Source organism: Salvelinus namaycush, chromosome 3 (genome assembly GCF_016432855.1).
Source record: "Salvelinus namaycush isolate Seneca chromosome 3, SaNama_1.0, whole genome shotgun sequence".
Taxonomy (NCBI): Eukaryota; Metazoa; Chordata; class Actinopteri; order Salmoniformes; family Salmonidae; genus Salvelinus; species Salvelinus namaycush.
In genome coordinates this window covers 80,819,540-80,845,749 of record NC_052309.1, presented here as the reverse complement: position 1 = coordinate 80,845,749, position 26,210 = coordinate 80,819,540, and the positions used below count along the sequence as shown (strand labels likewise).

General features: G+C 48.3%; 1 protein-coding gene across 1 annotated transcript in view; it reads left to right on the top strand.

Annotated features, from left to right (window-relative positions):
* Positions 1–22,666, top strand: part of LOC120044066 (SH3 and multiple ankyrin repeat domains protein 1-like) — a 61,081-nt gene extending 38,415 nt beyond the window's left edge. The window contains 12 exon segments of the mRNA XM_038988654.1: positions 3,241–3,323; positions 3,511–3,635; positions 3,770–3,905; positions 4,001–4,081; positions 7,673–7,729; positions 8,258–8,376; positions 8,777–8,885; positions 9,607–11,285; positions 11,490–12,766; positions 12,768–12,814; positions 13,045–13,189; positions 21,766–22,666. Coding sequence (XP_038844582.1) covers positions 3,241–3,323; positions 3,511–3,635; positions 3,770–3,905; positions 4,001–4,081; positions 7,673–7,729; positions 8,258–8,376; positions 8,777–8,885; positions 9,607–11,285; positions 11,490–12,766; positions 12,768–12,814; positions 13,045–13,189; positions 21,766–22,666 — 4,759 coding nt within the window.
* Positions 22,667–26,210: the final 3,544 nt, after the last annotated feature.

The following is a 26,210-nucleotide window of genomic DNA, read 5'->3' as shown; positions in this document are numbered from 1 at the left end:
ACTGTGGTGCACATTCATGTTATAAACTGTGGTTCACATTAATGTTATAAACTGTGGTTCACATTAATGTTATAAACTGTGGTGCACAGTAATGTTATAAACTGTGGTGCACATTAATTAATGTTATAAACTGTGGTGCACATTAATGTTATAAACTGTGGTTCACATTAATGTTATATACTGTGGTTCACATTAATGCTATATACTGTGGTTCACATTAATGTTATAAACTGTGGTGCACATTAATTAATGTTATAAACTGTGGTGCACATTAATGTTATAAACTGTGGTTCACATTAATGTTATAAACTGTGGTGCACATTAATGTTATAAACTGTGGTGCACATTAATTAATGTTATAAACTGTGGTGCACATTAATGTTATAAACTGTGGTTCACATTAATGTTATATACTGTGGTTCACATTAATGCTATATACTGTGGTTCACATTAATGTTATAAACTGTGGTGCACATTAATTAATGTTATAAACTGTGGTGCACGTTCATGTTATAAACTGTGGTGCACATTAATTAATGTTATAAACTGTGGTGCACGTTCATGTTATAAACTGTGGTGCACATTAATTAATGTTATAAACTGTGGTGCACGTTCATGTTATAAACTGTGGTGCACATTAATGTTATAAACTGTGGTGCACATTAATGGTATAAACTGTGTTTCACATTAATGTTATAAACTGTGGTGCACATTAATGTTATAAACTGTGGTGCACATTAATTAATGTTATAAACTGTGGTGCACATTAATGTTATAAACTGTGGTGCACATTAATGTTATAAACTGTGGTTAACATTAATGTTATAAACTGTGGTGCACATTAATGTTATAAACTGTGGTGCACATTCATGTTATAAACGGTGGTGCACATTCATGTTATAAACTGTGGTGCACATTCATGTTATAAACTGTGGTGCATATTCATGTTATAAACTGTGGTGCACATTCATGTTATAAACTGTGGTGCACATTCATGTTATAAACGGTGGTGCACATTCATGTTATAAACTGTGGTGCACATTCATGTTATAAACTGTGGTGCACATTCATGTTATAAACTGTGGTTCACATTAATGTTATAAACTGTGGTTCACATTAATGTTATAAACTGTGGTGCACAGTAATGTTATAAACTGTGGTGCACATTAATTAATGTTATAAACTGTGGTGCACATTAATGTTATAAACTGTGGTTCACATTAATGTTATATACTGTGGTTCACATTAATGCTATATACTGTGGTTCACATTAATGTTATAAACTGTGGTGCACATTAATTAATGTTATAAACTGTGGTGCACATTAATGTTATAAACTGTGGTTCACATTAATGTTATAAACTGTGGTGCACATTAATGTTATAAACTGTGGTGCACATTAATTAATGTTATAAACTGTGGTGCACATTAATGTTATAAACTGTGGTGCACATTAATGTTATAAACTGTGGTTAACATTAATGTTATAAACTGTGGTGCACATTAATGTTATAAACTGTGGTGCACATTAATTAATTTTATAAACTGTGGTGCACGTTCATGTTATAAACTGTGGTGCACATTAATGTTATAAACGTATCATTCTATTTATCGTTGTAGCATTAATTGAGGTAATTTATCACGATAGGGATTTTTGTCCATATCACCCAGCTCTAACTTATAGATTGTGTTGCATGGATCAGTTACGTTGGAGATACAGTAGGTATGTATGTTGGAGATGCGTATATTGGAGGAACATGGTTAGATGATTGTGTGGTGTTATTACGGTATGTACAACCTTGAGTTGGTGACAGACTTGATGACAGGGGAACTTGTGTCAGTATAGATACCACTGGGCTGCAGTACAGAGGAATGTTCGTGTGAGGAACATAACCAACCTAACAAACCAATCCCCTAGGTGTGCCGGGTTCCAAATTACACCTTATTCCCCATATAGATCCCATTCATCTCTGGTCAACAGTGGTGCACTAGGCTCAATTATGAGGAAGGTGTTATTAAAGATGGATGCAGTTCGTGATTGTGTGGTGCTCATTGGTTCATGCTGGCAAATGACTGTATTTAAGTGAGTTGCTATGCGAGTTGCTATGCCAGTGGAGGGGACGGCATGGGTAAAGAAGAAGAAGGGAAGAAAAACAGTCAAGCAACATACAGTATGTAAACATTATTAAAGGTAAACAGTATGCTGACAGTAGCTGGTTGAATCATTGGATGACTGGTTAACTAACTCAGTGACATTATATGTGGTTGAATCATTGGATGACTGGTTAACTAACTCAGTGACATTATATGTGGTTGAATGTTTGGATGACTGGTTAACTAACTAAACTAGGTCTTCCAAAAGGGGATCAAGTGGCTGACATGCAGGTGCTTGTGGGTATTCTCACTTCTTCTGTGGTCTTTCCATGATAGCTCTATGTACTATAGTTAGATAGCAACTGGAAACTGCCAATTATCGTCATCTCCCATACTCATTATCCCCTGTTTATTCATGAGGCTATTTTAGCGAGGCGGACAAACATAACCTGACCTCTTTATTGGCTCTACATGTGAGGGTTCTTCTTCTTCTTTGGATGACTACGTCTGTGTCATCAGAGCACCTAGCTGTGCATACATTTCTCTCTTCCAGTGTAGTCAGACCTCTCTATGTTACACCAGCTAGATCCTACGTCCAGTAGCTTGTTGCTCAGGCAACCGCCATCATCATATATAGCCTAGCATCTTAGAGAGTGAGGTTCTGGAACAACATCTCTGGTCTTTCTGTCAACCAACCCAGCGCAATCTTACTGTACCTCGCCTAGTCGCCGACACAAGGCTGCCAAGCGAGCCCCTGGTCTGGTGCATTATGTCCTCAGCTGACCCCTGACCCGAGAGAACACAGGAAATACAAAACCCACTGCCCAGCTCTGGGGAGCCGAGTCAGGGCAGAGTCAGTTAAATGTTTATATTCATGTGCTTAAAAAATGTGCCCTCATTTCAGAAGGTCCCTGACCCCTCCCACCTCCCTCTCTCTCCAAGGATTAAGGCTCCCTCCTGGTGCAGTGTGCATGTATGCAGGGGGATACCTATCTCCTACCTCTCTCTCTCTCCTACCTCTCTCTCTCCTACCTCTCTCTCTCTTTCTCTTCTTCCTGCTGTCCCCTTTTTCCACTCCTTTTTTTAATGTATCTCATGTTATCGCTAAGTGTCTCTCCCCATCTCTCTCTCTGTCCTCTCTCTTAGTGACTACATCATCAAGGAGAAGACAGTGCTTCTGCAGAAAAAAGACAGTGAGGGTTTTGGCTTTGTGCTGAGAGGAGCCAAGGGTAAGGAAACACGTGCGATCAGCTGTTGATAGATAGACAGTCAGACATACAGACAGGCCTTTAACAGGCACACACACACAGATGAACACACTTGGACAGTCTCACTGTGCTGCATCGGCTTCATCAGTCTAGTTATATACAGTGGTTATGACATAATGTTGGTGACCCCTCTGATCTCTGTCTTCAGCTCAGACCCCCATCGAGGAGTTCACTCCCACCCCAGCCTTCCCAGCACTGCAGTACCTGGAGTCTGTCGACGAAGGAGGCGTGGCCTGGAGAGCCGGTCTGAGAATGGGAGACTTCCTCATTGAGGTGTGTCCTGCTAGGGCATGATGGGAGCTGTAGTTGGATTCTTCACAATGACTGTTATTATGAAAAATCACCCTCTCTAACCAATTACATGGACTTCTTCTTCTTCCCCTCTACTTCCCCCCCCCCCCTCTCAGGTGAATGGTCAGAATGTGGTGAAGGTGGGACACAGGCAGGTGGTCAACATGATCAGGCAAGGTGGAAACGCCCTCATGGTCAAGGTTGTCATGGTAACACGCAACCCTGACATGGAGGATGGCCAGAGAAAGAAAAGTAAGAGACAACACAGGGTCTGGAACTACGACAACGATGATGGCGACGAGGATGAGTATGAGGACGAGGATGATGATGCTTTCCTTTCTCCACAGTCCCCCAGCAGAGTAAAAGACTAAGCACTCCGGCCATCGCTCTCCGCTCCAAATCCATGACCTCAGAACTGGAGGAGATGGGTAAGACATGGGGGAGACGGGTTGGGTTCTGGGTAGAGACAGGAAAGACAGAAGGACAGAGGAGGAAAGGGAGACCAAGAATATACGGAGAGGGAAAGAGCATCTAGAAGGAATACAGAGGAATGTATAACAGAGGGAGATGTACGTCTGGAGATGGAGAGAAATTATGAGAAGAGAAGGTGAAAGACAGGAGGGATGGGTGGAGCTTAAGATGCATGAAGTGAAAAAAGCAAGAGAGGCCTACAAAAGAAAGAACCCAGACGTCTATTCGTCTATTCCACGTTGATTCAACATTGATTCAACGTAATTTTATTGAGATGATGTGGGAAAAACGTTGATTCAACCAGTGTGTGCCCAGTGGGAAAGGAAAGGCAAAAAGGGGATACAGTCACAGAGAGGTATGCTGTGATGGACAGAGGGAAGAAAAGGAGGGGAAGCAAGAGAGGCAGAGAAGTGACACTGTCATGTACTGTCTGAGTGTCCAGGGAAAGGTGTCAGAACCTTAATGGTGACAGCATTGTTAGGGTATCAACATGGATGAGAGTCTCAATGCATTTCACTGTTCTTTCAGAGGTTCCACACTGTCACTTCCAGCACCCCCACTACAGGTAACCCCCCAAACAATGACCCCACCCCCTGATCCTTCTCACTGCGCCCCCCTTTACCCCCTGACCCCCTGCACCCCCCAGCCCTATAACCCTAGCACCCCCAGACCAGTCCCACGTCTCCACAAACACCTACACTGGCTGAGTGTGTTGTTGCCAGGGTAACACTGCAGGGGGTGGGTGTCACTCGGAGGGAGACTACTGTAGATGCTGCTGCGGTCTCTACTGAGCATGCTCACTTTGCCCATGATGATGATTTATGGGAGCAGATAATATGAGAGGCAAGCGGGAGCCTCTGAGTATTCCCTATCTGATTCTAGGTCAGATTCCAGCTCATTCCAACACTCCCACATGTCACTCTCCCTTACAAGCCAGTCTGCTGGGACATTACTCCTGTCCTCAATACACCCTGCTTATTATCTCATGTAGTGCAGAGCCAGGATAAGATCCAGATGGTTGGGTAACTACTAGCTTACTGTACCCCTGACTATCCCCTCATCACCCCTCTCTGTGGTCCAAACCCCTGACTATCCCCTCATCACCCCTCGCTTTGGTCCAAACCCCTGACTATCCCCTCATCACCCCTCTCTGTGGTCCAACCCCCCTGACTATCCCCTCATCACCCCTCTCTGTGGTCCAACCCCCCTGACTATCCCCTCATCACCCCTCTCTGTGGTCCAACCCCCCTGACTATCCCCCCATCACCCCTCTCTGTGGTCCAACCCCCCTGACTATCCCCCCATCACCCCTCTCTGTGGTCCAACCCCCCTGACTATCCCCCCATCACCCCTCTCTGTGGTCCAACCCACCTGACTATCCCCTCATCACCCCTCTCTGTGGTCCAACCCCCCTGACTATCCCCTCATCACCCTTCTCTGTGGTCCAACCCCCCTGACTATCCCCTCATCACCCCTCTCTGTGGTCCAACCCCCCTGACTATCCCCTCATCACCCCTCTCTGTGGTCCAACCCCCCTGACTATCCCCTCATCACCCCTCTCTGTGGTCCAACCCCCCTGACTATCCCCCCATCACCCCTCTCTGTGGTCCAACCCCCCTGACTATCCCCCCATCACCCCTCTCTGTGGTCCAAACCCCCTGACTATCCCCTCATCACCCCTCTCTGTGGTCCAAACCCCCTGACTATCCCCTCATCACCCCTCTCTGTGGTCCAACCCCCCTGACTATCCCCTCATCACCCCTCTCTGTGATCCAACCCCCCTGACTATCCCCTCATCACCCCTCTCTGTGGTCCAAACCCCCTGACTATCCCCTCATCACCCCTCTCTGTGGTCTAACCCACCTGACTATCCCCTCATCACCCTTCTCTGTGGTCCAACCCCCCTGACTATCCCCTCATCACCCCTCTCTATGGTCCAACCCCCTGACTATCCCCTCATCACCCTTCTATATGGTCCAAACCCCCTGACTCTCCCCTCATCACCCCTCTCTGTGGTCCAAACCCCTGACTGAAAAATTGACACACAGCATGAGCAGCCGCCCCCACAGACCCCCCCTGCCCTGCCCTGATCTCCCCCCACCTGTAAACCAATGATCACTACCCCTATAGTATGGAACATCCCAAACCTACACTACACTAATGTTACAACCCCTCGTCCCACTACTACACAAACCTTAATGCTGTAATAGCAGTATATATACTGTATAACCCCACACATACATGACCCCTGTCCAGGGTGATAATGCAACTATACTCTCCATATTTAATGTATAACCATACAGTAGATATATTTGTTTCATTTAATCTTCATAAACAAACATATGCTATAAAGATCTCTTTTCATACAAAAGTCTGTCCTGCAACTGTTCTTTATGGATCAACTTCTGCTCCTCATTCCATATGCGCGTTCCCTAAAGCAAGGTTTCAGGAGCAGAATGTGTGATGGAGCCATATCAGCCCGTGCCATATGCTTATTCTAATGCCATGAATTAATATAGCTACCTCTGACAATGCCCATTAAACTGTCTCACCTCTATGTTTGGTGCAGTGTCCCAGTTCACCTGGAAGTCACGCTGCAAGATAGCACCAGCATTAACATGGAAATGATATCACACACTTACCTGAGTTCTTCAGCGTTGTTTTAACAGCACGTTTCAATTCTAAAGCAGTAGCCTAAGCATCGATTACAAGGCTAATGACAGTATGCTATCTTTCTTTTTACTGGAAAGTTGTTCAACAGTTTACACACAGTGTTGTTTTCTAAACTGAATGATTTGGCGTGTCTGAAATGAAATGACCCTAACGTAATTCAGCTAACATTTAAGACATTTTAACAAAACACTTAACCAGACTACTTTCCTACCACTCACCACCTCTAAAAACGTGGTCCCCACAATACACAAGCTCACAGTCACAGGGGGCTGTTTGAACCCCTCTCTAAACCCGTCTGTAGAACCCTGTGGTCTACTCACGCTCCCCTACTCTGTTTAAACCTCTGTCTTTCCTCTCAACTCACTGCACTTCCCTGGTGGGGACGCGTCACAGTGGAGAGAGGTGAGAGATTTGTGTGTGTGTGTGTGTGTGTGTGTGTGTGTGTGTGTGTGTGTGTGTGTGTGTGTGTGTGTGTGTGTGTGTGTGTGTGTGTGTGTGTGTGTGTGTGTGTGTGTGTGTGTCACAAAGAGGACACAGACATTTCTGATTGCAGCACACATAGGAATATAAGTATTACTTACTATGATGGTGTTACAGTAACTCAAGTGATGGTGTTACAGTAACTCAAGTGATGGTGTTACAGTAACTCAAGTGATGGTGTTACAGTAACTCAAGTGATGGTGTTACAGTAACTCAAGTGCCAAAGTTAACGTCTGCCTTTGCCTTGTCCTCAGCTGCTACCCCCTGGAAAAAAAAATCAGGTACAAATCACAAACTCTTTTTATGCTTTGTGTTTTTATCTGTTAAAACTGCAAACGTCTCTGCTAGCCAGTTAGCATTCAGTCAGCTTACTGGGTTTTTCCATATCCTTTCAGAATTCGAGTCTTCACAAGTTACAGAGAAGAAGAGGACAGTCTATCAGATGGCTTTGAGTAAGAGACTTCATATGCATGTACAGCATCAGGGGAATAGCCGGGCTTTATTTTTCACATATCAATAAATTCCCCCTCAGTGGGTGGATGTGTGGTGGAGTGTTTGTTGGCCTGATTTGACCCTCTCTCCTCTCCCTCACCCTTTCCCTCCTCCACTCTGTCGCATCCTCTTCTTTAACCTCTATACCACTTGTTCTCTCTCTCTCCGTCTCTCTCTCTCTCCGTCTGTCTCTCTCCATCTCTCTCCCTCTCTCCGTCTCTCTCTCTCTCTCTTTCTCTCTCTCTCCGTCTCTCTCTCTCTCTCTGTCTCTCTCTCTCTCGCTCTCCATCTCTCTCTCTCTCCATCTCTCTGTCTCTCTCCATCTCTCTCTCTCCATCTCTCTGTCTCTCTCCATCTCTCGCTCTCCATCTCTCTCTCTCCATCTCTCTGTCTCTCTCCATCTCCATCTCTCTCTGTCTCCGTCTCTCGCTATCCATCTCTCTCTCTCCATCTCTCTCCATCTCTCTCTCTTTCTCACTGTCTCTCAGATAAGCTAGATGAGATCCTGGCAGCAGCTCAGCAGACAATCAGCACCAATGAGGGGCAAGGGACGCGGGGTCAGGGGGCAAGGAGAGACAGGAGCCGGGGCTCCTTTTACGCCAATGAGGTGTGTATGTGTCGGCGTTGCGTGTGTGCTGGCGCGCGTGTGTGTGTGAGAGCGCTCGTGTTCACTAGTGCGATCACCTGTCATGGGGTTGAGAGGAACAGTTTGTCCTGTAGTGTTCCTATGGTAACACCCACATCTTTAGGAGATGCTACACCATGTCATTCAGTGGGTTAGCTTGATGCAACACCCATACAAATAAGATTGGTTTGACTGCCTAAGCTACTATACTACTAGATATGAACTATTTTACAAGTAATTCACAGCTCTTTCATGAATAGTGAAGCTATTTAATGCACTTACAGTACCACAGTACCACAGTCTGCAAAGTTTATTCTGTTATATAAGTTATATTCTTTCTGAACATTGTCCTCTGATCCCTCTTCCCTCTCTTGCTGTGCAGCCAAATTACGACCAATCAGAAATGGGGATGACAGGGCTGGGCTATGACCGCGCCCAGTTCACATCAGGCCACGCCCCTCCACACGGTATGCTGCGACAGAAATCCATCGGTGAGGCTGTCTCTCTGTCTGTCTGGCCAGCCCTCTGGCCGGCCTGTCCGTCTGTCTGTCCTCTAGACTCTTAAAGGCCTGTGCTGTAACACACTGTCTGCAGCTGTAGCATACCATGTGCTTCTAGTCTACCTGTTCTGTCTCTGTCCTGCAGTTTACATACATGTTACTCTGGTTCATGTTGTAGTATGCTTCTGCTGTGGAGTATAGCAGTATTATATGTGTTGTACTGTACTAAAATGTTTGTAGGCTGATACACTGTTTCTAGGAGCTGTTCATCACAGAAGCTGAGCTGGAACTGTGGTTCAATGTGACACAGCTAAAGACGATGGACTTCTCCTGTGACTCGCCAAGTAAAAGGCGGTATAACATCACACCCTGTTGGCAAATGACCGTTGCTGTACTTTTACCAGTACATACAGAATGATATTGCTGGTCATCATCTCTGCTAGAGGACAGACAGACTTACAGATGAATGAGAGGACCGCCTGACAATTAGACAGACAGGCAGGCAGTTACAAAGACAGACAGACAGCCTCCCACATTAATCATCTGTTCTTTTGTTCGAGCAGTATTTTCTCTGTACCATTCCTCTACCCTGTCCCTCGCCCCTCTTCTCACTCTGCTCTGTCTCTATCCTCCATCCCTATACCTCAGTCCCTCTCTCTCTCATCAGTCCTTTTCATTCCTCTCTTGTATCTCTGTCTGTGGTGTACTGCAGGGGTGACTGAAGAGGAGAAGTCCCATCTCAATCCTCCGGCCATGAAGTTTGCCCGAAGTCTCTCGGTTCCCGGCCCAGATGACATCCCCCCGCCCCCCACCACCGCCCCGCCAGACCCCCCCTTCTCCTCCGCCCCACCCCTGGGCTGGAGAGGGGGCAAGTCTTCCCAGCAGCCCTCGGTGGCCGTGTCCCAGTCCACTTCCACGGCAGCCCATTACCAGCTCTACTCTCAGTCTGTGCACTTCACCCACGGGGGCCGCGAAAGGGCAGGGGGGTCCAGTACCGGCGCTGGAGGAGGAGGGGTGGACCACACGCACCAGTACTCTAATGCCCCCGCCCACTCCGCTCAGAGCAGGACTGCCTCTAGGAAAGGGGGCTACCCAGGGGAGCCTGTTGGATCAGGAGGGGGAGGAGGAGTGGGGGGGGGCAAGGCTGCAGGTCTAAGGAGGGGCTACAGTAACGCCGCCCCACCTTCAGGCAGTGCCACAGTGATGCCCCAGCAGCAACAGACCACCCAGAGCCAGCAGCAGAGGGCAGACCGCAGTGCGGCTGGGGGGGCTGGAGAGGGGGTACCTAAAGGAGGGGGGGCGCGGAGAGGGAAGGGCCCTCTGGTGAAGCAGTCCAAGGTGGAGGACCTGCGGGCTGGCCAGGGCACGCTGGGGGGCAAGGCCCCAGTGGAGAAGAGCTCCATCCCCATCCCCACCATCATAGTCAAGGCCCCCTCCATCAGCAGTGGCAGTGGCCGCAGCAGCCAGGGCAGCAGTGTGGAGGCTGAGCCCACCCCAACAGGGGAGACTGACAGAACCCAACCCCTCCACGGACCCCCTTCCACCCCAGCCCCGCAACCCCCTGCTCCCCCCTCCATTCCGGCCCCTCCACCGCCCTCCCTCCGAGGCCAGGATAGTGACTTCACCAGCCAGTTTGGGGCGGCCATCGTGGGCGCAGCCCGCCGGGACAGGGAACGCTTCCATGAGGCCCGCAGGAAGAGCGCCTCCATCTTCATGTCTGCCGAGGAGGAGGTGGGGCCAGGGGGAGAAGGAGGAGGAGTGGCAGGCAGGACTCAGGCCTCCCAGCAGCAGCAGTTCAACCCCCAGCCCGGTGGCCCCTCCCCACGCCTCCGGCCCTCCAAGTCCATTGACGAGGGCATGTTCTCTGGGGACACCTTCATCCACCACACCCGCAGCATGCCCCCTGCCTTCGGCCTGCCAGAGTACTCCTCCCCGGCTCCAGACTACCAGCCCAAGTCTGTTCCGGCTGACTTCTACGGGTCGTCAAGCCGGCAACAGCAGCAGGTCCCCTCTGGCACCACCTTCATCCACCCCCTGACAGGAAAGGTCCTGGACCCCTCGTCACCCCTGGGCCTGGCCCTGGCTGCCAGGGAGCGGGCCCTGAAGGACGACGGCAGGATGAGGAGGGAGAGAGGGACCGAGCACCAGTTTGTACGACAGATGTCCAGTGTGGTGGCATTCCCCTCCCAGGCCACCTCCCCCACGCCGGCTTCCTCAGCCACCCATTCCTCCAGCTCCTCCTACCTGGTCACCTCCTCCTCCCTAGCCGCCACCACCTCCTCCACCGGCCGACCCCCCTCCCCCAGGATCCTCAGGGGTGCAGGCTGGGGCGAGGAGGGGGGAGGAGGGGAGCGGGAAAGGGAGGGCGGCGGGGCCAGAGAGGGGCTGAGGGTGCGCTTCTCTGAGGACAAAACAGTCCACACGCATCACTACCAGTCCCAGCACTACCAACCCACCTACAGGGAGGAAAGACAGAGAGAGAGGGAGAGGTCGAGAGAGAGGGAGAGGTCGAGAGAAAGAGAGCGGGACAGAGAGGGGTACATGAGGCAGCAGACAGCCCCTACCCAGCAGCCCCCTCAGCTGTCGTCCCAGCAGCCTCGCCAGGCCTCTTTTCTGAGGATGGAGAGTGAGGCAGGCTACATCCTGTCTCTCACCCCTCCATCTCCCCCCGCTACAGCCGCCCCGTCTCACCCTCAGGGGGGAGGGGGTTCCGGGGGCAGTGGCCTCATGGTTCTGCCGCCCCCTGCCCCCTCGGTGGATGTGGATGATGAGTTTGTGTTTGCGGACCCACTGCCCCCTCCGCTGGAGTTTGCCAACAGCTTTGACCGGGGTGGAATGTCAGGTTACACACACCGCGCCATTATCAACAACCTGGCCTCCCGCCAGCAGCAGCCCCCACCGCCTCCCCCTCCTCCCCCACCACCCCCCCCAAAAGACATGTTTATCAGTGGGTTCCCGGCCCACACCTCCCTACCCTCCCCACAGGCGGGGGACTCCACCACCTCCAGCCTTACCTCCTATGACAGTGAGGTTGCCAACCTGACCCAGTCAGGAAACTCCCCCACTCAGACATCACCCAACCCCCTTCCTCCACCCTCACCCTCCAGCCTCCAGCCCACAGGACCCCCGCCTCCCTCCTCTGTCTCCCCCCCACCCCCACCCAGCTCCTTTCACAGACCCTCCCTTGCCATGACCCACTCTCACCACCTCTACAACAGCACGCACACCGGGCGCTCCTCCCCTTCCCATGGGCGTTCCTCCCCCACTCCTCCCCCCCAAGGTCGCTTCTCCCCCACCCAGGGTCGCTCCTCTCCCACCCAGGGTCGCTCCTCCCCCAACCAGGGTCGCCCCTCCACCATCCATAGGAGCTCATCCCCCACCCCTCCTCCCCACTCCATTGCAGGGCCCCCATCTTACCGTGGTCCCCCTCCCATCTCCTCCACCGCAGCCTCCTCTGGCCCCTTCCGGGGCTCTGCAGCCCTGACCTCCACCGCTCCCTGTACCACCACCACCACCACCACCACCGCTGCCACCACCACGAGGACCTCAGTCCAGCCCCACCAGGACAGGATACACCCAGCCCCCTCTGGTTCTACAGCGGCCGGCCGCAGGATAGGGGAGCACCACCCTCACCCCACAGCCAAGACAGGTGAGTCCCAGGAGACGGTGGTGGACTCTGGGATAGAGGAGCTGGACAGCCGCAGCAGCAGTGACCACCACCTGGACAACATCCTGGCCATGAGCGGAGGAGCCAGAGAGAGGCTGGAAGAGAGGCTGGAGAGAGGGAGGGAGGGAGGAGGGGAGGGAGACAGGGCGGGAGGAGCAGACCTCCTGGAGTCGTACATGAGCTACCTGGACGGACAGACGTTTGATATGCACAACGCCACGGCCGCCGTATCCACCTACCCCAAATCAGGCAGGTTCAGGGAGGGGGGCCGCGCGGCCGAACTACGCAGAGAGACCAGTACCGCCCCGCCCTCCTTCCAGTCACACAGACGGAGGGAGGATGAGGAAGAGGAGGAGGAGGAAGGAGAGGAGGAGGACGATGGAGGACGGGAGGGTTATGGGATGACACAGAATTTGGGGCGTCCCACGTCACCTTACTTTGACCGGCCCCGGACCCCTGAGATGAAGCCTCTGTGGGGGTCAGAGGGTCAGTTAGTAGGGGACCAGGGGACCTACCTGGAGGGCCGGAGGCTGTACCCCCCCATGTCCAGCATGAAGGCCAGCATCATCAATGAGCTCAGCAACAAACTGCAGCAGAGAGGGAGCCAGAGATCGCTAAGTAGACACAGGTACACTCTCTATGATATGTTAGAGGATATTTGGTGAGGTTGTGTGTGTTGATACAGGTAAAATGACTACTGTTATATTATCTTCAGTAGACCATAGATTTCAGTACAAAGGCCTGCATGTTTTACTTGTACACCAGTGGAGGCTGCTGAGGGGAGGACGGCTCATAATAATGTCTGGAATGGAGTCAAGCCATGTGTTTGATACCATTTCACTGATTCCGCTCCAGCAGTTACCACGAGCCCATTCTCCCCAATTAAGGTCCCACCAACCTCCTGTGTTGTAAACATCAATCACACAGTGATCTCTTGTCCTGGCGCTACTTGTTGTGTATTTTGTGGGAATGGGTGAGTGAGTGAGTGTGTTTTACTATGTAAATTCTTCCCCATTTTTATGTCCCATGCTTTTGTCTCCGTCTGCTTTATGTCTCTCCACCAGAAACAGGTAATTGCACTCCTCCTTTCTCACACACTGTCTGTTTGACTGTACATGAAACATTTCCCCTTTCTTCAATTTACTGCCTGTGTTTCAACAGCCAGAGAAAAGAAAAGCAAGTTCCTGTCTACTCAGCACAACTTTAATAGCAATTAGCTGCTGTTAACATCCTGAGCCTCATATTGATAGCCAATCTAACAATGTCCGTCTTCAGGTGTAGGCTACTAGTGAATAGTGGTGGTGAGGTTGGGTAATGTGTTATGAATAGTGGTGGTGAGGTTGGGTAACGTGTTATGAATAGTGGTGGTGAGGTTGGGTAACGTGTTATGAATAGTGGTGGTGAGGTTGGGTAACGTGTTATGAATAGTGGTGGTGAGGTTGGGTAACGTGTTATGAATAGTGGTGGTGAGGTTGGGTAACGTGTTATGAATAGTGGTGGTGAGGTTGGGTAACGTGTTATGAATAGTGGTGGTGAGGTTAATGTGTTATGAATAGTGGTGGTGAGGTTGGGTAATGTGTTATGAATAGTGGTGGTGAGGTTGGGTAACGTGTTATGAATAGTGGTGGTGAGGTTAATGTGTTATGAATAGTGGTGGTGAGGTTGGGTAACGTGTTATGAATAGTGGTGGTGAGGTTGGGTAACGTGTTATGAATAGTGGTGGTGAGGTTGGGTAATGTGTTATGAATAGTGGTGGTGAGGTTGGGTAACGTGTTATGAATAGTGGTGGTGAGGTTGGGTAACGTGTTATGAATAGTGGTGGTGAGGTTGGGTAACGTGTTATGAATAGTGGTGGTGAGGTTGGGTAACGTGTTATGAATAGTGGTGGTGAGGTTGGGTAACGTGTTATGAATAGTGGTGGTGAGGTTGGGTAATGTGTTATGAATAGTGGTGGTGAGGTTGGGTAACGTGTTATGAATAGTGGTGGTGAGGTTGGGTAACGTGTTATGAATAGTGGTGGTGAGGTTGGGTAACGTGTTATGAATAGTGGTGGTGAGGTTGGGTAACGTGTTATGAATAGTGGTGGTGAGGTTGGGTAACGTGTTATGAATAGTGGTGGTGAGGTTGGGTAACGTGTTATGAATAGTGGTGGTGAGGTTGGGTAACGTGTTATGAATAGTGGTGGTGAGGTTGGGTAACGTGTTATGAATAGTGGTGGTGAGGTTAATGTGTTATGAATAGTGGTGGTGAGGTTGGGTAACGTGCTATGAATAGTGGTGGTGAGGTTGGGTAACGTGTTATGAATAGTGGTGGTGAGGTTGGGTAACGTCTTATGAATAGTGGTGGTGAGGTTGGGTAACGTGTTATGAATAGTGGTGGTGAGGTTGGGTAACGTCTTATGAATAGTGGTGGTGAGGTTGGGTAACGTGTTATGAATAGTGGTGGTGAGGTTGGGTAACGTGTTATGAATAGTGGTGGTGAGGTTGGGTAACGTGTTATGAATAGTGGTGGTGAGGTTGGGTAACGTGTTATGAATAGTGGTGGTGAGGTTGGGTAACGTGTTATGAATAGTGGTGGTGAGGTTGGGTAACGTGCTATGAATAGTGGTGGTGAGGTTGGGTAACGTGTTATGAATAGTGGTGGTGAGGTTGGGTAACGTGTTATGAATAGTGGTGGTGAGGTTGGGTAACGTGTTATGAATAGTGGTGGTGAGGTTGGGTAACGTGTTATGAATAGTGGTGGTGAGGTTGGGTAACGTGTTATGAATAGTGGTGGTGAGGTTGGGTAACGTGTTATGAATAGTGGTGGTGAGGTTGGGTAACGTGTTATGAATAGTGGTGGTGAGGTTGGGTAACGTGTTATGAATAGTGGTGGTGAGGTTGGGTAACGTGTTATGAATAGTGGTGGTCAGGTTGGGTAACGTGTTATGAATAGTGGTGGTGAGGTCGGGTAACGTGTTATGAACAGTGGTGGTGAGGTCGGGTAACGTGTTATGAATAGTGGTGGTGAGGTTGGGTAACGTGTTATGAATAGTGATGGTGAGGTTGGGTAACGTGTTATGAATAGTGGTGGTGAGGTTGGGTAATGTGTTATGAATAGTGGTGGTGAGGTTGGGTAATGTGTTATGAATAGTGGTGGTGAGGTTGGGTAACGTGTTATGAATAGTGGTGGTGAGGTTGGGTAACGTGTTATGAATAGTGGTGGTGAGGTTGGGTAACGTGTTATGAATAGTGGTGGTGAGGTTGGGTAACGTGTTATGAATAGTGGTGGTGAGGTTAATGTGTTATGAATAGTGGTGGTGAGGTTGGGTAACGTGCTATGAATAGTGGTGGTGAGGTTGGGTAACATGTTATGAATAGTGGTGGTGAGGTTGGGTAACGTGTTATGAATAGTGGTGGTGAGGTTGGGTAACGTGTTATGAATAGTGGTGGTGAGGTTGGGTAACGTGTTATGAATAGTGGTGGTGAGGTTGGGTAACGTGTTATGAATAGTGGTGGTGAGGTTGGGTAACGTGTTATGAATAGTGGTGGTGAGGTTGGGTAACGTGTTATGAATAGTGGTGGTGAGGTTGGGTAACGTGTTATGAATAGTGGTGGTGAGGTTGGGTAACGTGTTATGAATAGTGGTGGTGAGGTTGGGTAACGTGTTATGAATAGTGGTGGTGAGGTTGGGTAACGTGTTATGAATAGTGGTGGTGAGGTTGGGTAACGTGTTATGAATAGTGGTGGTGAGGTTGGGTAACGTGTTATGAATAGTGGTGGTGAGGTTGGGTAACGTGTTATGAATAGTGGTGGTGAGATTGGGTAACGTGTTATGAATAGTGGTGGTGAGGTTGGGTAACGTGTTATGAATAGTGGTGGTGAGGTTAATGTGTTATGAATAGTGGTGGTGAGGTTGGGTAATGTGTTATGAATAGTGGTGGTGAGGTTGGGTAACGTGTTATGAATAGTGGTGGTGAGGTTAATGTGTTATGAATAGTGGTGGTGAGGTTGGGTAACGTGTTATGAATAGTGGTGGTGAGGTTGGGTAACGTGTTATGAATAGTGGTGGTGAGGTTGGGTAACGTGTTATGAATAGTGGTGGTGAGGTTGGGTAATGTGTTATGAATAGTGGTGGTGAGGTTGGGTAACGTGTTATGAATAGTGGTGGTGAGGTTGGGTAACATGTTATGAATAGTGGTGGTGAGGTTAATGTGTTATGAATAGTGGTGGTGAGGTTGGGTAATGTGTTATGAATAGTGGTGGTGAGGTTGGGTAACGTGTTATGAATAGTGGTGGTGAGGTTGGGTAACGTGTTATGAATAGTGGTGGTGAGGTTGGGTAATGTGTTATGAATAGTGGTGGTGAGGTTGGGTAACGTGTTATGAATAGTGGTGGTGAGGTTGGGTAATGTGTTATGAAAAGTGATGGTGAGGTTAGGAAATGTGTTATGAATAGTGGTGGTGAGGTTGGGTAATGTGTTATGAATAGTGGTGGTGAGGTTGGGTAATGTGTTATGAATAGTGGTGGTGAGGTTGGGTAACGTGTTATGAATAGTGGTGGTGAGGTTGGGTAACGTGTTATGAATAGTGGTGGTGAGGTTGGGTAACGTGTTATGAATAGTGGTGGTGAGGTTGGGTAACGTGTTATGAATAGTGGTGGTGAGGTTGGGTAACGTGTTATGAATAGTGGTGGTGAGGTTGGGTAACGTGTTATGAATAGTGGTGGTGAGGTTGGGTAACGTGCTATGAATAGTGGTGGTGAGGTTGGGTAACGTGTTATGAATAGTGGTGGTGAGGTTGGGTAACGTGTTATGAATAGTGGTGGTGAGGTTGGGTAACGTGTTATGAATAGTGGTGGTGAGGTTGGGTAACGTGTTATGAATAGTGGTGGTGAGGTTGGGTAACGTGTTATGAATAGTGGTGGTGAGGTTGGGTAACGTGTTATGAATAGTGGTGGTGAGGTTGGGTAACGTGTTATGAATAGTGGTGGTGAGGTTGGGTAACGTGTTATGAATAGTGGTGGTGAGGTTGGGTAACGTGTTATGAATAGTGGTGGTCAGGTTGGGTAACGTGTTATGAATAGTGGTGGTGAGGTCGGGTAACGTGTTATGAACAGTGGTGGTGAGGTCGGGTAACGTGTTATGAATAGTGGTGGTGAGGTTGGGTAACGTGTTATGAATAGTGATGGTGAGGTTGGGTAACGTGTTATGAATAGTGGTGGTGAGGTTGGGTAATGTGTTATGAATAGTGGTGGTGAGGTTGGGTAATGTGTTATGAATAGTGGTGGTGAGGTTGGGTAACGTGTTATGAATAGTGGTGGTGAGGTTGGGTAACGTGTTATGAATAGTGGTGGTGAGGTTGGGTAACGTGTTATGAATAGTGGTGGTGAGGTTGGGTAACGTGTTATGAATAGTGGTGGTGAGGTTGGGTAACGTGTTATGAATAGTGGTGGTGAGGTTGGGTAACGTGTTATGAATAGTGGTGGTGAGGTTGGGTAACGTGTTATGAATAGTGGTGGTGAGGTTGGGTAACGTGTTATGAATAGTGGTGGTGAGGTTGGGTAACGTGTTATGAATAGTGGTGGTGAGGTTAATGTGTTATGAATAGTGGTGGTGAGGTTGGGTAACGTGCTATGAATAGTGGTGGTGAGGTTGGGTAACATGTTATGAATAGTGGTGGTGAGGTTGGGTAACGTGTTATGAATAGTGGTGGTGAGGTTGGGTAACGTGTTATGAATAGTGGTGGTGAGGTTGGGTAACGTGTTATGAATAGTGGTGGTGAGGTTGGGTAACGTGTTATGAATAGTGGTGGTGAGGTTGGGTAACGTGTTATGAATAGTGGTGGTGAGGTTGGGTAACGTGTTATGAATAGTGGTGGTGAGGTTGGGTAACGTGTTATGAATAGTGGTGGTGAGGTTGGGTAACGTGTTATGAATAGTGGTGGTGAGGTTGGGTAACGTGTTATGAATAGTGGTGGTGAGGTTGGGTAACGTGTTATGAATAGTGGTGGTGAGGTTGGGTAACGTGTTATGAATAGTGGTGGTGAGGTTGGGTAACGTGTTATGAATAGTGGTGGTGAGGTTGGGTAACGTGTTATGAATAGTGGTGGTGAGGTTGGGTAACGTGTTATGAATAGTGGTGGTGAGGTTGGGTAACGTGTTATGAATAGTGGTGGTGAGGTTGGGTAACGTGTTATGAATAGTGGTGGTGAGGTTGGGTAACGTGTTATGAATAGTGGTGGTGAGGTTGGGTAACGTGTTATGAATAGTGGTGGTGAGGTTAATGTGTTATGAATAGTGGTGGTGAGGTTGGGTAATGTGTTATGAATAGTGGTGGTGAGGTTGGGTAACGTGTTATGAATAGTGGTGGTGAGGTTAATGTGTTATGAATAGTGGTGGTGAGGTTGGGTAACGTGTTATGAATAGTGGTGGTGAGGTTGGGTAACGTGTTATGAATAGTGGTGGTGAGGTTGGGTAACGTGTTATGAATAGTGGTGGTGAGGTTGGGTAATGTGTTATGAATAGTGGTGGTGAGGTTGGGTAACGTGTTATGAATAGTGGTGGTGAGGTTGGGTAACGTGTTATGAATAGTGGTGGTGAGGTTGGGTAACGTGTTATGAATAGTGGTGGTGAGGTTGGGTAACGTGTTATGAATAGTGGTGGTGAGGTTGGGTAACGTGTTATGAATAGTGGTGGTGAGGTTGGGTAACGTGTTATGAATAGTGGTGGTGAGGTTGGGTAACGTGTTATGAATAGTGGTGGTGAGGTTGGGTAACGTGTTATGAATAGTGGTGGTGAGGTTGGGTAACGTGTTATGAATAGTGGTGGTGAGGTTGGGTAACGTGTTATGAATAGTGGTGGTGAGGTTGGGTAACGTGTTATGAATAGTGGTGGTGAGGTTGGGTAACGTGTTATGAATAGTGGTGGTGAGGTTGGGTAACATGTTATGAATAGTGGTGGTGAGGTTAATGTGTTATGAATAGTGGTGGTGAGGTTGGGTAATGTGTTATGAATAGTGGTGGTGAGGTTGGGTAACGTGTTATGAATAGTGGTGGTGAGGTTGGGTAACGTGTTATGAATAGTGGTGGCGAGGTTGGGTAATGTGTTATGAATAGTGGTGGTGAGGTTGAGTAACGTGTTATGAATAGTGGTGGTGAGGTTGGGTAACGTGTTATGAATAGTGGTGGTGAGGTTGGGTAACGTGTTATGAATAGTGGTGGTGAGGTTGGGTAACGTGTTATGAATAGTGGTGGTGAGGTTGGGTAACGTGTTATGAATAGTGGTGGTGAGGTTGGGTAACGTGTTATGAATAGTGGTGGTGAGGTTGGGTAACGTGTTATGAATAGTGGTGGTGAGGTTGGGTAACGTGTTATGAATAGTGGTGGTGAGGTTGGGTAACGTGTTATGAATAGTGGTGGTGAGGTTGGGTAACGTGTTATGAATAGTGGTGGTGAGGTTGGGTAACGTGTTATGAATAGTGGTGGTGAGGTTGGGTAACGTGTTATGAATAGTGGTGGTGAGGTTAATGTGTTATGAATAGTGGTGGTGAGGTTGGGTAATGTGTTATGAATAGTGGTGGTGAGGTTGGGTAACGTGTTATGAATAGTGGTGGTGAGGTTAATGTGTTATGAATAGTGGTGGTGAGGTTGGGTAACGTGTTATGAATAGTGGTGGTGAGGTTGGGTAACGTGTTATGAATAGTGGTGGTGAGGTTGGGTAACGTGTTATGAATAGTGGTGGTGAGGTTGGGTAATGTGTTATGAATAGTGGTGGTGAGGTTGGGTAACGTGTTATGAATAGTGGTGGTGAGGTTGGGTAACGTGTTATGAATAGTGGTGGTGAGGTTGGGTAACGTGTTATGAATAGTGGTGGTGAGGTTGGGTAACGTGTTATGAATAGTGGTGGTGAGGTTGGGTAACGTGTTATGAATAGTGGTGGTGAGGTTGGGTAACGTGTTATGAATAGTGGTGGTGAGGTTGGGTAACGTGTTATGAATAGTGGTGGTGAGGTTGGGTAACGTGTTATGAATAGTGGTGGTGAGGTTGGGTAACGTGTTATGAATAGTGGTGGTGAGGTTGGGTAACGTGTTATGAATAGTGGTGGTGAGGTTGGGTAACGTGTTATGAATAGTGGTGGTGAGGTTGGGTAACATGTTATGAATAGTGGTGGTGAGGTTAATGTGTTATGAATAGTGGTGGTGAGGTTGGGTAATGTGTTATGAATAGTGGTGGTGAGGTTGGGTAACGTGTTATGAATAGTGGTGGTGAGGTTGGGTAACGTGTTATGAATAGTGGTGGCGAGGTTGGGTAATGTGTTATGAATAGTGGTGGTGAGGTTGAGTAACGTGTTATGAATAGTGGTGGTGAGGTTGGGTAATGTGTTATGAAAAGTGATGGTGAGGTTGGGAAATGTGTTATGAATAGTGGTGGTGAGGTTGGGTAATGTGTTATGAATAGTGGTGGTGAGGTTGGGTAATGTGTTATGAATAGTGGTGGTGAGGTTGGGTAACGTGTTATGAATAGTGGTGGTGAGGTTGGGTAACGTGTTATGAATAGTGGTGGTGAGGTTGGGTAACGTGTTATGAATAGTGGTGGTGAGGTTGGGTAACGTGTTATGAATAGTGGTGGTGAGGTTGGGTAACGTGTTATGAATAGTGGTGGTGAGGTTGGGTAACGTGTTATGAATAGTGGTGGTGAGGTTGGGTAACGTGTTATGAATAGTGGTGGTGAGGTTGGGTAACGTGTTATGAATAGTGGTGGTGAGGTTAATGTGTTATGAATAGTGGTGGTGAGGTTGGGTAACGTGTTATGAATAGTGGTGGTGAGGGTAATGTGTTATGAATAGTGGTGGTGAGGTTGGGTAACGTGTTATGAATAGTGGTGGTGAGGGTAATGTGTTATGAATAGTGGTGGTGAGGTTGGGTAATGTGTTATGAATAGTGGTGGTGAGGTTAATGTGTTATGAATAGTGGTGGTGAGGTTGGGTAACGTGTTATGAATAGTGGTGGTGAGGTTGGGTAATGTGTTATGAATAGTGGTGGTGAGGTTGGGTAACGTGTTATGAATAGTGGTGGTGAGGTTGGGTAACGTGTTATGAATAGTGGTGGTGAGGTTGGGTAATGTGTTATGAATAGTGGTGGTGAGGTTGGGTAATGTGTTATGAATAATCTCTCTATGTACCGTAGGTACAGTATGTGTCATTGTCATTCCTTCTTTTCTGTCCCTAGGTTTTCAGAAGACTCCGCCTCGGCCCTGAGTCCCCCCTCAGTTCGTTCCCTGTCCCCCTCCCCTATCCACCACTCCCAGCCCGCCCTGTCCCTGTCCCCCACCCCTTCCTCCCAGTACCCCAACTGGAACCGTCCTCCGTCCCCCCAGCCCCCTGTGGCTGCCGTACAGCCCCCTCCACGCTCCCACTCCCCCCTGTCCTCCCCCACCTACTCCCCTTATCCCACCTCCCCTAAACACCGGCCTGTGTATCGGACCAAAGCCCTGGAGTTCCAGTTCATTCCAAGTAGAGAGTCTAGGAAGGCAGAGTCCCACCACCTGCAGCGTAGGAGAGCTCCCAGTCCCCTCATCTCCCCCTCAGAGAGGCCCAAACTGGGTCCACCCCGCCCCTCCTCCCTCCCCCTCCTCCCCACCACACCCCTCTACAGCAGCCTCTACGAGCTCCGTGGCTCTATGACCCCGCCCTCGCCCGCTAACCACATGGGGGACCCCTACTTCTCCCCCTCCCCTCCTCTCTTCGCCCCCTCTGGCGCCCCTCCTCCCCCAAACGCCTCCCTGTTGGTGTCTCGCTCGCTCTCCCCCACCCACTTTTTATCTGGTAGCTCATCCCCTCCCCTGCACCCTCTCCCCGCTCCCCCCTGCCTGAGCTACCCCCACCTCCCTCCCCCGTCCCCCTCCAAGCCCTTTGCCTCCAAGCCACTGCCTTATTGGACCAAATACGACGTGGCTGATTGGCTGGGATACCTGAACCTGGGCGAGCACAGGGAGCATTTCCTGGACAACGAGATCGACGGCACTCACCTGCCCTCCCTCACCAAGGAGGACTATCTGGACCTGGGGGTGACGCGCGTCGGACACCGCATGAACATCGAACGTGCTCTGAAGAGAGTGACTGACAGGTAAGAGGAAGAGCGATGGATAGGTAAGAGGGAGCAGGGTGAGAGGATAAGAGTACAGAGATAGGCCTGTCTTGTAAAATAAACAAAGATAAAACAAATCCTATGCCAGGTTGTAAACTTCTGCCTCCTGTCTCTGTCCTCTCTATCTCCTCTATCTCTCTTGTCTCTGTCCTCTCTCGCTCCCCTCTCTCTCTCTTTTGTCTCTCCTGTCTCTGTCCTCTCTCCTCTGTCTCTTCTGTCTCTCTTGTCTCTGTCCTCTCTCTCCCATCTCTCTTGTCTCTATCTCTTTTCTGTCTCTCCTGTTTTTCAATGGTTTCTTTCATGTCTCTCTCATGTCTCTCTCCTGTCTCCCTTTTCTAATGTCTCTCTCTCCTGTCTCCCTCTCCTGTCTCTCTCATGTCTCTCTCTCCTGTCTCCCTCTCCTGTCTCTCTCGTCTCTTGAATTGAAATCAGGCTCAAAATTCATGAATGTGTTATTCAGATAGTATGGCACTGGGGCAGCTCTTACTCTTGTTAAAGCGTCCATTAATGGCTCAAACAAACAAAAAAACATGACTTTAATCTCTCTTTTCTTTCCCAAGGCTCTCCAGCTCTCCTTTTCCCATTTCTGCTCTGTCACCACGAGGAAGAAGGGATGATGGGAGTCGGAGCTGAGAAGACAAACATAAAGAGAAAGGACGGGGGATGCAGTCGGTGAAGGAACAGGAGAGAGAGAGGCCACAACTGCTGCTATCCATGATGGATTCACACAACAAAAGCAGAGGACCTGATTTCACCCAGAGGGAGGACCAATCAGGAAAAGAGAGGGGAAATGAGGGATGGAAAAAGGTCTGACCAATGCCTGGTACTCAGGGCCTGGTAGCTGACTCACACAGATCCACTCGCATGCACACAAATACAGTAACACACACAAGCACTGACTCTGTCAACACACACACACAAACACTACGAGGATGGAATGACAATGTAGATTGAGGAAACAAATAACAATAGGAGTAAAATAGTGACAAAATTTAGCCCAAAATATTGAGAGAAACAATCAAATGTTGTTTAGCTTTTTCATCAGTTCCTAGTGTTGTCAGGGAAAGAGAGAACGAGGATTGTCCTCATTATTAACACTAGTTAGTGCTTTCTCCTCCTGTCTTCTCTGGGTAGCTCTAGTTCCTGCTCTCTACCCTAGGGTTAGGTAGCTCCTCCTCTCTACCCTAGGGTTAGGTAGCTGTCTAGCTCCTCCTCTCTACCCCAGGGTTAGGTAGCTGTCTAGCTCCTCCTCTCTACCCTAGGGTTAGGTAGCTCCTCCTCTCTACCCTAGGGTTAGGTAGCTGTCTAGCTCCTCCTCTCTGCCCTAGGGTTAGGTAGCTCCTCCTCTCTACCCTAGGGTTAGGTAGCTGTCTAGCTCCTCCTCTCTACCCTAGGGTTAGGTAGCTGTCTAGCTCCTCCTCTCTACCCTAGGGTTAGGTAGCTGTCTAGCTCCTCCTCTCTACCCTATGGTTCGTTAGCTGTCTAGCCCCTCCTCTCTACCCTAGGGTTAGGTAGCTGTCTAGCTCCTCCTCTCTACCCTAGGGTTAGGTAGCTGTCTAGCTCCTCCTCTCTACCCTAGGGTTAGGTAGCTGTCTAGCTCCTCCTCTCTACCCTAGGGTAAGTTAGCTGTCTAGCTCCTCCTCTCTACCCTAGGGTAAGTTAGCTGTCTAGCTCCTCCTCTCTACCCTAGGGTTAGTTAGCTGTCTAGCTCCTCCTCTCTACCCTAGGGTTAGGTAGCTGTCTAGCTCCTCCTCTCTACCCTAGGGTTAGGTAGCTGTCTAGCTCCTCCTCTCTACCCTAGGGTAAGTTAGCTGTCTAGCTCCTCCTCTCTACCCTAGGGTAAGTTAGCTGTCTAGCTCCTCCTCTCTACCCTAGGGTTAGTTAGCTGTCTAGCTCCTCCTCTCTACCCTAGGGTTAGTTAGCTGTCTAGCTCCTCCTCTCTACCCTAGGGTAAGGATTAGGTACAGTAGCTGTCTTGCTTGACTGTTGTTGGCTCCATAGCTGGCTGTTCAGATGTGTTCAGTTTCAGTAGACTCCCCTTACAGTTAGTGGAGTGCAGTCAATGAAAACCTGTGTGAGTGAATAGAAATGTTAAGAGCTCTTTGTCTGAGTGAATGTCATTGCTGGAGCGATTTATTGGGATGAATATTCATGTCCATATTCTGTAGTTCAGAATATGGGCATGAATGAGACAAGGTGGCAGCCTACATGCATGTCTTGGGTAATGTCGTAGGTGGAGCACCTCTTGTAGGGGTCAGTGTGTCATCGGCGTAGCCCCTACCTGTTGGACTGAATGATATGACTGGTCCCCTGTTGGAAAGAGCTTGATGGGTAAATCCTCACTTGACTGTAGTGGCTGTGTATGAAGGAAACCTGTCTGTATGACTGTGTGTGATTGGTTGTCTGTTTTTACCTCACCAATGGGAGGGCTTCATGCTCACTGAAGGCCCTTCGATAAGGACCTGTAAACACATTCTATTTCTCTATAGCTTCTTTATCATCTTAAGTCTTATAACGGCATATTATATACAGACTGGTCACTGTATTACAAATCTGTAGCAAAAATAAGTGCCCAGACCAACAGCATAGAAATAAACACACAGACATGTACATCCTCTCACTCAATAACACAGATCACTATACTGACCAATATAGAAATGCACACTTACAAATTCTCATGTACGTAATGTACACATATATTCACATTCTCTCTCCTACACACTCACTCTCTCTCAGAATTAATGGGACACCTTAAATATATTTGTTTGGATCCAAGATGTATCTGATACTAAAAGGGACTGTGATTTCAGAGATGGAGGGAATACGTGACATAAACAGTATCTCATTGAAGATTGACTCCATTTATACGAAAGACTTTCGAAGCAACTGCTATTCAACCGTTCTAAAGTTCTCTGTGCAAGGAGACTGAAAAGGAGAGGGGAGGGAAAGAGAAACAAACTGCCAAATCTTCCTCTTTCCCACCCAATCCCCCCACTCCTTCCAGAAACTCTTTCTACAGAAGCATGAGAACATGAACTGAGGCCCAAATGAGTGGGAGGAGATATGTTCTGTTTTAATACTACAATTGTTCTTACAACAATTTTTTAACTTAAAATGGGTCTGGAATACTGCTATTGATATGAAGAGAATTATTGTTACTATTATCATTACTATCATCGTCCTTACTGTTATAAGGTGCAATTCCCCGTTCTGCCTTTCACGGCTGAGGTGGCGCTCTTGCATTTTAGGCAATGTATTTTCATAATTTTGCTCGTAGTTAGTCGATATAATCCTATAAAATTGTTATCATGAGATTCATGACTGTAGGTCAAACTATGACACCATGGTGTCTAACAATTTAAAATGTATATAAATATAATTCAACTATATTGTTACTTCCAAAAATACAGAAAAAATATCTATTTAGTTTGATGTAGAAAATGCTTTACATATCAAGGCTTTTGTCTAGTCATAAAACCACATTTCCTTTGCCCTCTTGTTTTGGTATAATATTTTGAAATGATGAA